Raw genomic sequence first — 12,164 nt, forward strand, 5'->3', positions numbered from 1 at the left:
GTCAGTCTGTCTCGTTCGGTTCGGGGGTCTTCCCGAGAGGCCGGCCGGGCGCGGTCCGTCAGCTCTCGCGCTCTGCGGTGGGCTACCTCGTTGAGGTTCGGGGGTGCCTGGTCGCCCGTGTTGACATGGGCGGGGAATGATACGATACTTCACTTCTTCACTTCACTTCACTTTAATACCTTAAAGACCCCATTGGAGGGGTATTACATAAGGGGTGGTTAAAAAAAATAATAAACATTAAATACAGGCGTTCGTTTTGAGATATGTGATAACAGCTTCGGTAAAGGCAGATGGGCTTGTGATGGCTGCGATGGCGTGTGGAAGGCCGTTCCAGTCCCTTGATGCTCGAATAAAAAATGATGCTTGAAAAGTGGTGGTCCGGGCACGTGCGCGTGCAACTTGAAGCGGATGACCGGTGCGATGAGATATGTATGAAGGTGGCGTGATGTACGGTGGGTGATTTAGGGAGCTGTAAAAAAATGAACGGAAGAGAGAGAGGGTGGCAACCTGTCGACGGAAAGAAAGAGCTTCCAAGCCAGATTCCGCTTTCATCGATGAAATGCTGATATCGTACGAATATGAAGAATGAATAAACCTAGTAGCACGATTTTGTACAGCTTCGAGTGCATTTATGATATAATTCTGATGCGGATTCCAGATGGGAGATGCATACTCAAGTTTCGATCTTACAAATGATTTATAGGCCAACGCTTTTACTTGTTGTGGGGTATGACGTAAATGTCGCCTAAGAAATCCCAGTGATCTATTGGCTGATGAGATGATGTTAGTAGTGTGCAAGCGCCAGGACAGATCACAAGATAGAGTGACACCAAGATATTTGAATGATTGGACTGATTCTATTGGAACATCAGCAATGGAATAGGTAAATGTGAGGGAGTTACGGCAGCGAGTGAAAGACACGAGTTTACATTTGTTAGGATTTAGGTTCATTAGCCAGCGATTACACCATTCTTGTACATTATTGAGATCGTTCTGGATTAATGTGTGGTCAAATGTGTTAGTAACTCTGCGGTAGATTACACAATCATCTGCAAACATACGAATGTTACATGATACCTGTGTTGGTAGATCATTAATGTAAATTAGAAAAAGAAGCGGTCCTAAGACGGATCCCTGCGGGACGCCTGATGTTACGCGGAGTCTGCTAGAAGAATGGTTATTAACGAAAACAAACTGAGAGCGGTTAGTCAGGAATGCTTCTATCCACTTTAGTACGTCGGGGTGTAAATTTAACTGAGATAATTTTAGCAGCAAACGTTTATGAGGAACTGTATCAAATGCTTTTGCAAAATCTAGGAATATGGCATCAGTCTGAAGGTTACTGTCAAGGTTAACATGCAGGTCGTGAAGGAAAATTGCCAACTGCGTTTCGCAAGAGTAGCCTTTTCGAAATCCGTGCTGACAAGGGTGAAAAAAACAGATTGAGTCTAAGAAGTTCATGATATGCGAGTATATGACGTGTTCCATGATTTTGCAGGGGACACTAGTTAATGATATCGGACGATAATTTAATGGGGTTTCTCTATTGCCCGACTTGAAGACTGGAACGACCTTGCCCACTTTCCAGTCGGATGGTAAGATGCCTGTAGAGAGTGACTGCGAAAACAACAAAGTTAGGTACGCAGCAGATACATATTTAATATTTTTTAAGAGTTTGGAATTGATATCATCTACACCTGCTGACGATGAAAGCTTGACGTTATCAATGATCGAGGTGATTCCTTCTGCCGAGAATATAATTGGTGGCATACACGCAGATATGTCAGTAGATGTGGGAAGATCTGGAGTTGAAGTCTCGTTAGTAAATACAGAGAAAAAGGCGGCGTTAAAAATGTCAGCACACTCGCTGTCGCTGACTACTTCGCCATGTGCATTTAACACGCTGATCATGCGCGCCTCCTGAGGGTTTATTATTTGCCAAAATTGTCGAGGGCTGTTTGTAAGCATTTTAGGCAGTTCATCGTGGAAAAAGGAGAATTTAGCATTCCGTATAGCCCTCAGATAAGCGTCTTCGGCCACAAAATATTTCCCCCAAGCAGAGGGGTGTCCGTTTAGTTTGGCTGAGCGGAAGAGACGTTTCTTTTTGTTTTCAAGTCGCTTAAGAGTTTTAGTGAACCATGGCTTGTTACGGTTTCCGCGGAACGTTATTCTCGGTATAAACTTGTCAACGAGATCACCTAGCTTGTTTTTAAATATTACCCAGTTTTCATTTGTAGAGCGCGTAGAACATAAACTCACGAACATAGGAAGAAATGCGCTCAGATCACTATTAATGGCATCATAATTACCTTTATTGTACAGGCGGATTGTTTTGCTGACTAAATCACGTCTTACGGGTTGAAACGAAAATGTGGCGTGAATTACTTTATGGTCGCTGACTTCAGGTAGATATGCTATTGATGATAAGCTTTCCGGATTGCTGGTTAGGATGAGATCTAAGATGCTAGAAGTGCTTAGTGCAACGCGTGTAGGTTCTGATACAAGTTGAGTTAAATTGAAATTAAGGCAGAAATCCACAAAATCTCTGGCAGGCTCACTGCCCATAGTTATGGGGACGTCATTGCTCCAGTCTATTTGGGGAAAATTAAAATCACCAAACAGGAGGACTTCTGCTTGTGGGTGTTGATTACTAAAGTCACTCAAACTGTTATTAAGTTTAAATGTGAAATCTGAAATATTATTTGGAGGCCTGTAGCAAACACCTAGAATGATTGTATGGGGGGAAGCGTGAATAATTAGCCACAATACTTCAAGATCAGAAGTGATGTTTTTGGCTACGGAGCACGATAACTGCTGGTGCACAGCAATCAGTACACCGCCCCCCCGCATGCCTTTGCGATCCTTTCGATAGACATGAAATTCCGGTAGGTCGGCTAGTACTTCTGTATCTGTTATATCTTCTGTTAGCCACGTTTCGGTTATCACCATTATATTACTGTTGGATGATAAAACAAGGTTGGAAAAAGCGTCACGTTTTGGAAGGAAACTGCGTGCGTTCGTAAAGATTACAGACAATGATATGTTAGATTGGGGCTTAACAGTGCAACGGACATTTTTACGACGGGGAAATTGCTATATTATTTCTTTGACAGATTGTGTTTGCTCGTCGTAGACGTAGCGCTTATGGCCCATATGCAGTGTTTTGAATCGCAGAGAGAAAGGTAATGATTTGCTTTTAGCGAAAGTAACGAGATGCCGGCGAGCGTTTTGTACGGAACGAGAGAAATCCTCTCCAACGCTGAAGCTGGTTCCTTTGAACTTGCGGCCGTTAGAAAGAACCAATTCTTTTGTTTTATGGAAGGTGAATTTCGCTATGATAGGACGGTGGCGGTTAGTATCTGTGCGATGACCGAGACGATGTGCGCGCTCAATTTCTTTCGGCTCGATACAAATATTCAAATGATCCTGGCAGTGCTTGATGATAAGTTGCTCGGTCTGGGCAAACGTCTCTGATCCAGTTGATTCAGGGAGGCCATAAAAAATAAGATTATTGCGTCGTGACTGGTTCTCGGCGTCATCAATACGCGTTTCAAGCCTGTGTACCACGGTGGCCACTTGAGCGGTACACGTTTTCACGGTTTCGAAGTCAGAGCGTAGGGAGACAAGATTTTGATAATGCCCCTCTAGATAAGTCATGCGCCTGCCCAGATCAGCAATAGCTTTGTCCGTCGACACTAGATGAGTTTTCAGGTCTTGAACCTGACTGATTAATTGCGACTGTCCAGCAGACAAGTTCTTCAATTCAGCTAGTAAAGCATCGGAGTCCGGGCCCGGGTTGCTTTCGACATCACCCGACATCATCAACAAAGCACGAATTACATCAGAACACTCAAGAGCGACAAGAAGGCAGCAGTGCGGGCTCGGCAGCTGAAGCAGGAAACGATTGCTAGACTTCTTAGAAAAAAGACTGTAAGCTTTACTAACCTGCATGACAAGAGTGAATGGATTAGCAGTCTGCGTCTGTGCACAGCCGCCGAGCCCACAAGGCGCCACCGGTATTGACTGCTCTCTTATAGTTGACCGGAGAGTTGATGTTGATGGCGACAGGTTTGTCCACGCTGCATCGAGCACTACCGTCTTCGGTAGCGGTGTCGTCGAAAACGCAGATCTGCTGCTCCCGACGAAATCCAGGGGTCTGAAGGGCGGTGCAAATCCAGAGGTGCGCATCAGGGATGGGTGACAGGCAATCCTGTCATGTTCATCTGACCAGGCACGATATTGCAGCGGGACTGCCAGGGAAGCCGTCACTAAGGATGGAAGCAACAGGCGCACGAGTGCGCGCTGAAACACCTGCATGACAAGAGTGAATGGATTAGCAGTCTGCGTCTGTGCACAGCCGCCGAGCCCACAAGGCGCCACCGGTATTGACTGCTCTCTTATAGTTGACCGGAGAGTTGATGTTGATGGCGACAGGTTTGTCCACGCTGCATCGAGCACTACCGTCTTCGGTAGCGGTGTCGTCGAAAACGCAGATCTGCTGCTCCCGACGAAATCCAGGGGTCTGAAGGGCGGTGCAAATCCAGAGGTGCGCATCAGGGATGGGTGACAGGCAATCCTGTCATGTTCATCTGACCAGGCACGATATTGCAGCGGGACTGCCAGGGAAGCCGTCACTAAGGATGGAAGCAACAGGCGCACGAGTGCGCGCTGAAACACCTGCATGACAAGAGTGAATGGATTAGCAGTCTGCGTCTGTGCACAGCCGCCGAGCCCACCCGACTCGGGTGGTCCTACGACTCGGGTGGTCCTTGGGAGCGCGTATTCTCTTAAGAATGTCGATGGCTTTAGGGGAAATGCGTCATTTGGCAAAGTTTCTCACCGCCGCCTGGGAGTCGCTCAGGACGGTGTTGCAGTCCGGATTCGAGAGGGACAGGGCAATGGCTACCTCTTCGGCTTCCTCTGCATGGTGGGTTTCGACGCTACACGCGTTGTCGGTTTTGGAGTTGGTGTCTATTACTGCTACAGTGAAGCGTCTGCCATCAGGGTGCTCCGCGGCGTCAATGAAGCGCGCGTCGGTTTCCCTTCCGTACGATCGGAGGAGGGTTTTGGCTCTTGCTAGTCTGCGACCCAAATTTATTGAAGTCAGGGTGGACGTTCCGAGGGATGGCTGGAACGTGTATGGTTTCTCGGATTTCCTTGGGTATTTGCGCTTTGTGTCCATGTTGTTGTGTTGTTTGTGGTACGTGATACCCAGTCGATCGAGGATGTATCGGCCCGTGTTGGTCTCTGTGAGTCTTTCGAGCTGAGATATGCGTTGTGCTTCGGCGATTTCCTCTAGCGTGTTGTGCAGTCCTAGCTCGAGGAGGAGCTCCGTACTGGCAGAGTCCGAGACGCCGAGGGCAAGCTTAAACGTTCTTCGGATGAGCACGTTAATCTTGTTTCTTTCGCTAGTTGACCAGTTGTGAAAGGCCGCCACATAGACAATATGGCTGATGGCGAAAGAGTGGATGAGTCTGATGGCGCTTTCCTCTCTCATGCCATTTCTTCTGTTTGTGATCCGCCGGATTAGGCGCATGGCAATTCTGACCTTGGTCGTTAGTTTGCTGACAGCATCACCATTAACTTAATTCGTCTCGATGAGCATACCTAGGACCTGAACAACAATGAACAAAAAAAAAAATATTTGCAACACCATCCGCGGTCGCTATTTGATACCACCCTATAAGAGCTAAAGGGACACTCTAGCGATGCGATTTTGTGTGCATGCCTTCACGATACCGCCACTAATTTTGAAGGATAACAGATGAAAATAACGTTGTTGAAGCAAGAGTAGTGACATTTACCACGGTTACTGACTCCTACCTAACACTGTTGTTTGTAAACAATATTCGCATTAAAAACGTTTCTCTCAAATATATACTTGGGACCTGTTCCCTTTAGCCGAGCTGACATTGAATAAGCATGTCGATGTCGACGCAGAAACTACATTAAAGAATCTAACGCACTTGTTTCCATCAGGTGCATCACTTATCAAGCTGACCTCAACACTAAACATCAGCCGTCCAGCTGACCGTAACAGTAAGGCTCGGAGTAAGCAAAAGCATGGTACATTTCTGAGGCTGCAGTGTTTCTAGAATTCCGGTTCTGACAGAACATTTTATTCAAATGTGTTTTACTGAAATACGCATGCGCAAAGAGATTTTACTTATTGGATTAAAAAGTGTGCCGCTTATAAGTTGTCTGGGTTTCTGAGTTTTCCCTTTATCAAAAGACTCACGGCGATTGTGGGGATGACGATGTTGTTACAGGCTGGGTTAGCTTGGAAGACTCTATTTTACTATATATACGATATATCTAAATTCTGAAAGCAGGCTTTCCCGCATACCTTACATACGCCAACAAATTCCTGCTAGATGCGCTGTTAAGCTGAGACACGTGTTCTGAAAGCTGTCAAGAGAAAGTGTGTGGAGAAGTGCACTGGCGGGTTTTGAACATTGTTCATTGTTTCGTCTGAGCGTCTCTTTCCAGGTCATACATTTGTGTCCGCCATGATATTGGAATATCATCAGGGCAATCTCTCCAGAAATGGTAGAAAAATGCGCCACCCCAACACATTTCCTACAATGGCTACAATCATCGCTAAAGCACTTAACCTGCTCAAATCATACCGTGGGCACATACAGACTGCATATACTCGGAGAGGCTAAACTTGTTTTGCAATTTCCTTAATAAGAGCTTTTTAGTTATCTTAGTAAGTTGTTTAAATTGCGGAAGCCTACAAACTAATCAAGTCGGAACTTGACAACGAATAGCACAGAGCATACCACGGCTTTTGTAAAGCACTTTTTTTTTATTGTAGGCTTTCCCTACTTGTAATACAGTGTTCTTTTTGTTCATAAACTTGAGAAGTTACTAAGAGAATTAAACGTATTTACGAACAATTTTTACTGCATTTGCTTGTGCTTAACACAAGCGAATGTGATTAACACAAGCGCTTTAATCGCCTGAGGACGTTTTTCTTCTTGGTGGAGACCATACAATCTGTATTTATTATTGAACGCAGATGAATTCCTTGATCGAGGACTGCGCAGTAATGACTGCGGAACACCTGAAAAAGGCAGCGTCCAATAGAGAAGACATCGATGTCAAACAGTAAGCGTCCTCACGTTCTCAGAAAAAAAAAAGGAATTACTGGCGCCAACGTTATTTCGCACACCTTTCCCAGTAATTTACGTAGTGCCTTAAGAACTATTGTCGGCTCGTTCGTTTCTGCTGCGTAGGTTCTTTGGTAACTACACCCTGGATGTCATTGCGAGGTGCGCTTTCGCAACAAGGCTGGATTCTCACTCTGACCAGACCAACGAATTCGTCACTAGGTCAAGGCAGGCCTTCTCCGGACGCATCACACCACGCCTTTTCCTGTTATGTGAGTGGTGTGTTATAGCTACGTCACTGGTGTTGAGCGTGCAGCTTGATGTGGGCATACTTCTGACAGGCAAGAATTAAACTCACGAATATTTTCCAAATGGCTGAGAAAGCACTTTGGATACCTTAGAATAGCGGCCTGAAGGAAGGCTGAAGAAAGGTTCTGCTGAAGATTTCAAAAAATGATCGAATTCAACGATCAAAGGAAGCCATCAGATAATGAATCACAGAAAAGATTAAGTGAAATTAACTGTTCTTTTAATCGAAGTGTAGCCTCTTCGGTCACGTGCGCTTTCGTTTTGCTTTTTTTTTTACTATTTTTGTACCTCAATTATACAAAAACACACACACACACACACACACACACACACACACACACACACACACACACACACACACACACACACACACACACACACACACAACACACACACACACACACACACACACACACACACACACACACACACACACACACACACACACACACACACACACACACACACACACACACACACACACACGCACGCGCGTGTGCTTGCGTGTGTGTGTGTTACTTTCTAACCAGGACGAATGACCACGTGGCACTCCTTCGCGGCGAGGACGCACGCATCGTTCGGTTTGCCGTAAACATAAAAAATCTGAACAAAACTTTTCCAGCTTACACAGTTTTCGATAGTTCACCGCATTAAAAAGCCATAATATCGGTTTGATCTTAGTTACATTTATTTCCCACGACGCGTACAAAATGTGATGTCGGAGCAGATCAGCGTTAAGATAACTGATTGGCCCAACCCATCTGCTGATTGTTCTCTGCGACGTACTTATCCTTGATGGCGAAAACAATCATATGGCCATTCAACCATTATAAAGAGCGTCGAAAGTGTTAAAAAATTGTCGGGCGATGAGTGCCGAAAAAGAAAGAAAGGAACATACAACATAACGAACGAACAAGCAAAAAATCCAAGATAAGCAGTGAGTTTTTATATGCAAATTCCTTTTATAGCACTCTCTCTAATCTCTTTCTCTATTACTACGGACTAATTTGCTCTGCATCCTTGCTGATAGACATTCAGAAGAGCAAAAGTGGGTACATGCAACAGCTTCTGTTAATATATTTGTTTTTGCTTTGTTCGTTTAACAAAAAAGTTTGTTATTACTACTTTCTAGCAAACCTTAATTTTTCCATATATATTTCAGTCGTATTCCCGTCCATAGCAAAGATGCTGAGACTTCGGCCCTTCAACTCGGACATCTTTCTGTACTTCAAGCAGATATGTCAGAATATCATTAAGGGCCGACAGGACCAACAATCGGTGAGTGGAATTTCCTTGGCGTCCAGAAAGCAATCATTGTATGCTTGACATTTACCGCCTTTCTGTTCATTAGCGCCACGAAGACTTTCTGCAGTTGATGATGGATGCTCAGGAAGGAAATCTTGCGTCTACTTCAGAAAATACCAGTGAGCGTGACAATCAGCTCTTCAACCTTGGCTCAGACGTGAAGCCAGATACTTCGTTTTCGTCGAACAAGAGTAAGACGATTTCAATTTGTTTTAAAAGGGCCCTGAACCAGCCCTCCGTGCTTGGTGAAAAAACACAGTGCGCGGATAACATACGCTGCTGTGAACATTTCAGCCAAATTTCGCAGTCGTGCGCGGCGCGTAGAGCTCGCAAACGGAGCACGAAGTCAAGTTTTTCTCGAAAACGCGCTTTTCACCACAAGCCTGCTCCTCACTCTTTTCTGGCGGCTATATTCCGTCAAAAGCAGATTCCCATACGCGGCTGCCATTGGCCAATAGCTGATATCAATCAAGAGGGGTATTTGAATCAGTGCGCTTGTTCCTACAATGGCTGTGTGTATTTGTTGACGCAGTTGAATAAACAGGCAGAAGTGAGCGAAAATCTGCGTTTCAAATTGGGATAAGAATTACGTACTTCCGGAAGTGCGACTATCAATATGTCTCTGACTATCGTCTGCCAACGCTCGGCTGCGCCTGCCCGCGTAGGAATGAAACTTGACCACACTGCCTATCATTGTTGTTGCGGCTGGGTCTCGCTAAGTTCGATTAGTTTTCAACACTCAACTAGCCTCGAACAGCGCGAAACTTAAGGTCAGACGCCAGGTATGCTTGCCAGCGCCAGCTGACTCTTGACCGCTCCTGGCTAGACACCTTGGCAGACGCCGCTTCGTACTGTGGTAATGAGAGCGCTTCAAAATGCACAAGTTAGATATGGCTAATATACATCGATCAAGCTGGAGCAGGACAAAGCTGGTCCGCACCACGTAGCACGGCCAGACTACACCAAACGAGTGCGAGCTTGCACTCCAGCCCTGTAGCGCACAAAGCAAACGCTGCGCATGCGCACTACAGCACCACCGTGTTTGGCACGTCGTAGGTGCCAAAATAGTAAATAGTGACGTCTACAGGCTCATTCACACTAGGTCGACACGACACCGATTTTGGTCTGCCGACTATTGGCGACAGCGTTTTCCTTCCTAGAAACCGTTGGCCACAGGGTTTTCCGTCCTGTAAACTGCTGTCGCCGACAGTCGGCAGACTAAAATCGGTGTCGTCTCGGCCTAGTGTGAATGAGCCTTACGTGAACATCTAAAAACAAATTTGACGTTCTGTAGGCGAAACGTTGGGGGTGAATCTCGCAACGAGATAGCTTTCGCCGTGCATGGCACTGAAAAAGGAGCGGGAGCATCGCATGGAGTTCACAGGCGATCTTTGATAGACAATAACTCCAGTTATGCTGAACACATTTAAACTGTTAGGGCCTGAGGGCGTTACAGAGATGAGTTAAAGTACTTTCCCTGCAAAGTAGTTATGAAATAGTCTAGTGTAACTGGCAAACGCATTTCTCTACATCGATAAAAAAAATTAGACGATCTTCCCGTAGGGGAACCCTGAGTAGTATGCGAAGCAGCCCTGGGGTCGACTCAAGGTAGTTTTATCAGCTGTATAAACTTGGACATGCAGCAGTGCCAGCAACTGTTGTCGCAGAACTGTTGTCGACGCCGTCGGCGCTTTGCCCGCGTTCGCAACGAACGCGCGCGGCGTTGGTGACTGTTGCCGGTGCCTCTGGGGCGCCTGCCGTCGCGCCTCTAACCTAAGCTGCTTCGCATTATCGCGCGCGGAGCCGCAGGTGTTTACATTTGTTGCGCAATCCGGAGAGGAGAGGAGGAATGTCGAGAGGAGAGGAGATGAGACAAGGAGAGGAGAGGATGGGAGGAGGGTGGTAATGCGCAGTAGGGGTGTGGACACCGCACGGTGGATGGGTGGATGGAGGGAGGGAGGGAGTAACGTAGCCCCGCCCATAAGATGCTTCGCATCTAAAAGTGCTTCGGGCCCCTTTAACTGGAGAAAACAACCTGTATTTTAATAGAGACTCTACAGAACATATATAGGACAGCGACCATTACAAGAAAGCAGGAGATCATCAAAGTTACTGTTAATAAAGTAGTAGGTACAATGATCTGTTTGGAGCGCGTGAATAACATAATTAACAACGAGATTTTCGCCGTTTATGTTGTTCAGCCCTTTACTACTTTATATGCGTTGGGTGCCTTACTTCAGAGGTGCCTTACATCACCATGAAGTTCTCGCTATAACTCAGCTTTACGTCGTGGTTTCTGACGGCGTCTGCTTCTTGGTCCTGTAAATTTTCTATCGCTAAAGATGGACGGCAATGTATTCTAAAGGAAGGAAGGACTGAACCTAAAACACATTCTGACATCTTATACCTGGTCACAATGGCAAAAAAAAAAAAAAAACTTAGAACCCCTCCCCTACCGGAAACAGGGATGCACGCGAAGCTTGTCCAACCCTAGGGAGGGGCTGGTGAGTTTTTTTGAGCGTTTTAGACACATTCCTTGAAGGAACGACCAAGCGCGGCCTCCCCATAGCGCAGCTGGCCTTGAACCACTGCTATGTCAGCTTGTATACCACCCAGGTAAACGGGAATTGCGTCAGGAGCGCTAGTTTCTTCCCCTGGTGCTTGGTAGGCCATGTTTCCGAGAAAAAAAAAGTCAAGAAATGTCGCAGTTTCGCCCGAAAGTCGAAGCATCGATTGCGATAGCAAATTAGTAGAGAGCTATTCGGAGAAGGGATAGTAGTTTTGTCGGCTGCATAAACTTGGACACATTGGCTTACTAACTGAATTAACAATCGTACTGTCAGCGCGCACAAGCAAACATCAATAGATCACACTGAGCGACCGCAGACAACGACTGCCAAAACGCTGTCAGCAAGCGCAGCCGCCGCAGCGGGCGAAGGCTCGCGCGGTCTATCGCTTCAATGGAAACTGAGCGGCGAATGCACAGCGCATACAACGGTCAGAGCCGTGTGGAGATAAGAGACGGTGCCGGGAAAAGTGCAGAGGAGTTGTGCAGAGGAGAAGTTGTTGGCAGAGGAGAAGCTGCCCCCCCCCCCTCCCTCCCGGGCTGCCTTCCCGCTTTCTTGCTTTCGCGTGGGAGATTGAGTGACCAGTTCCCCTTGCGGACGGTTGCAAGATAAGCATTTGGTGAAGCAGCACAGCGCCGCCCCGCCTTTCTCCCATACCCCACGGCCTTTCGCGCGACGGTCGCGTTTGCTTTCCGCCGTGCGTTTGCTCTCCGTGATAGCGCACGTCCCCCGCGTGCTTTCACTCGGGCATACGGCGCGCGGCGACGATTTTATCGCCCTTGGACTTTATACATAACCTCACGGCGACGGCGACGCCGACGGCAGAAATCCGGTTGAAGTGTCCATATAATTGCTATCGCAATAAAAA

The 12,164-nt window shown here is 46.6% G+C and overlaps 2 protein-coding genes across 2 annotated transcripts in view; one reads left to right on the forward strand and one right to left on the reverse strand.

The window, feature by feature from the left end:
- LOC119456162 (cytochrome P450 3A24-like) overlaps positions 1-12,164 on the forward strand; it is a 66,666-nt gene that overhangs the window by 29,150 nt on the left and 25,352 nt on the right. The window contains exons 6-9 of the mRNA XM_037717788.2: positions 7,025-7,113; positions 7,242-7,387; positions 8,587-8,702; positions 8,776-8,920. Coding sequence (XP_037573716.1) covers positions 7,025-7,113; positions 7,242-7,387; positions 8,587-8,702; positions 8,776-8,920 — 496 coding nt within the window. The remainder of the gene's footprint in view (positions 1-7,024; positions 7,114-7,241; positions 7,388-8,586; positions 8,703-8,775; positions 8,921-12,164) is intronic.
- Positions 2,696-4,722, reverse strand: LOC125946421 (uncharacterized). The gene has a single exon (XM_049669575.1). It carries the CDS (start codon positions 4,681-4,683, stop codon positions 3,094-3,096), a length of 1,590 nt encoding a protein of 529 aa, XP_049525532.1. The 5' UTR covers positions 4,684-4,722; the 3' UTR covers positions 2,696-3,093.

Source organism: Dermacentor silvarum, chromosome 6 (genome assembly GCF_013339745.2).
Source record: "Dermacentor silvarum isolate Dsil-2018 chromosome 6, BIME_Dsil_1.4, whole genome shotgun sequence".
In the NCBI taxonomy this organism is placed as follows: domain Eukaryota; kingdom Metazoa; phylum Arthropoda; class Arachnida; order Ixodida; family Ixodidae; genus Dermacentor; species Dermacentor silvarum.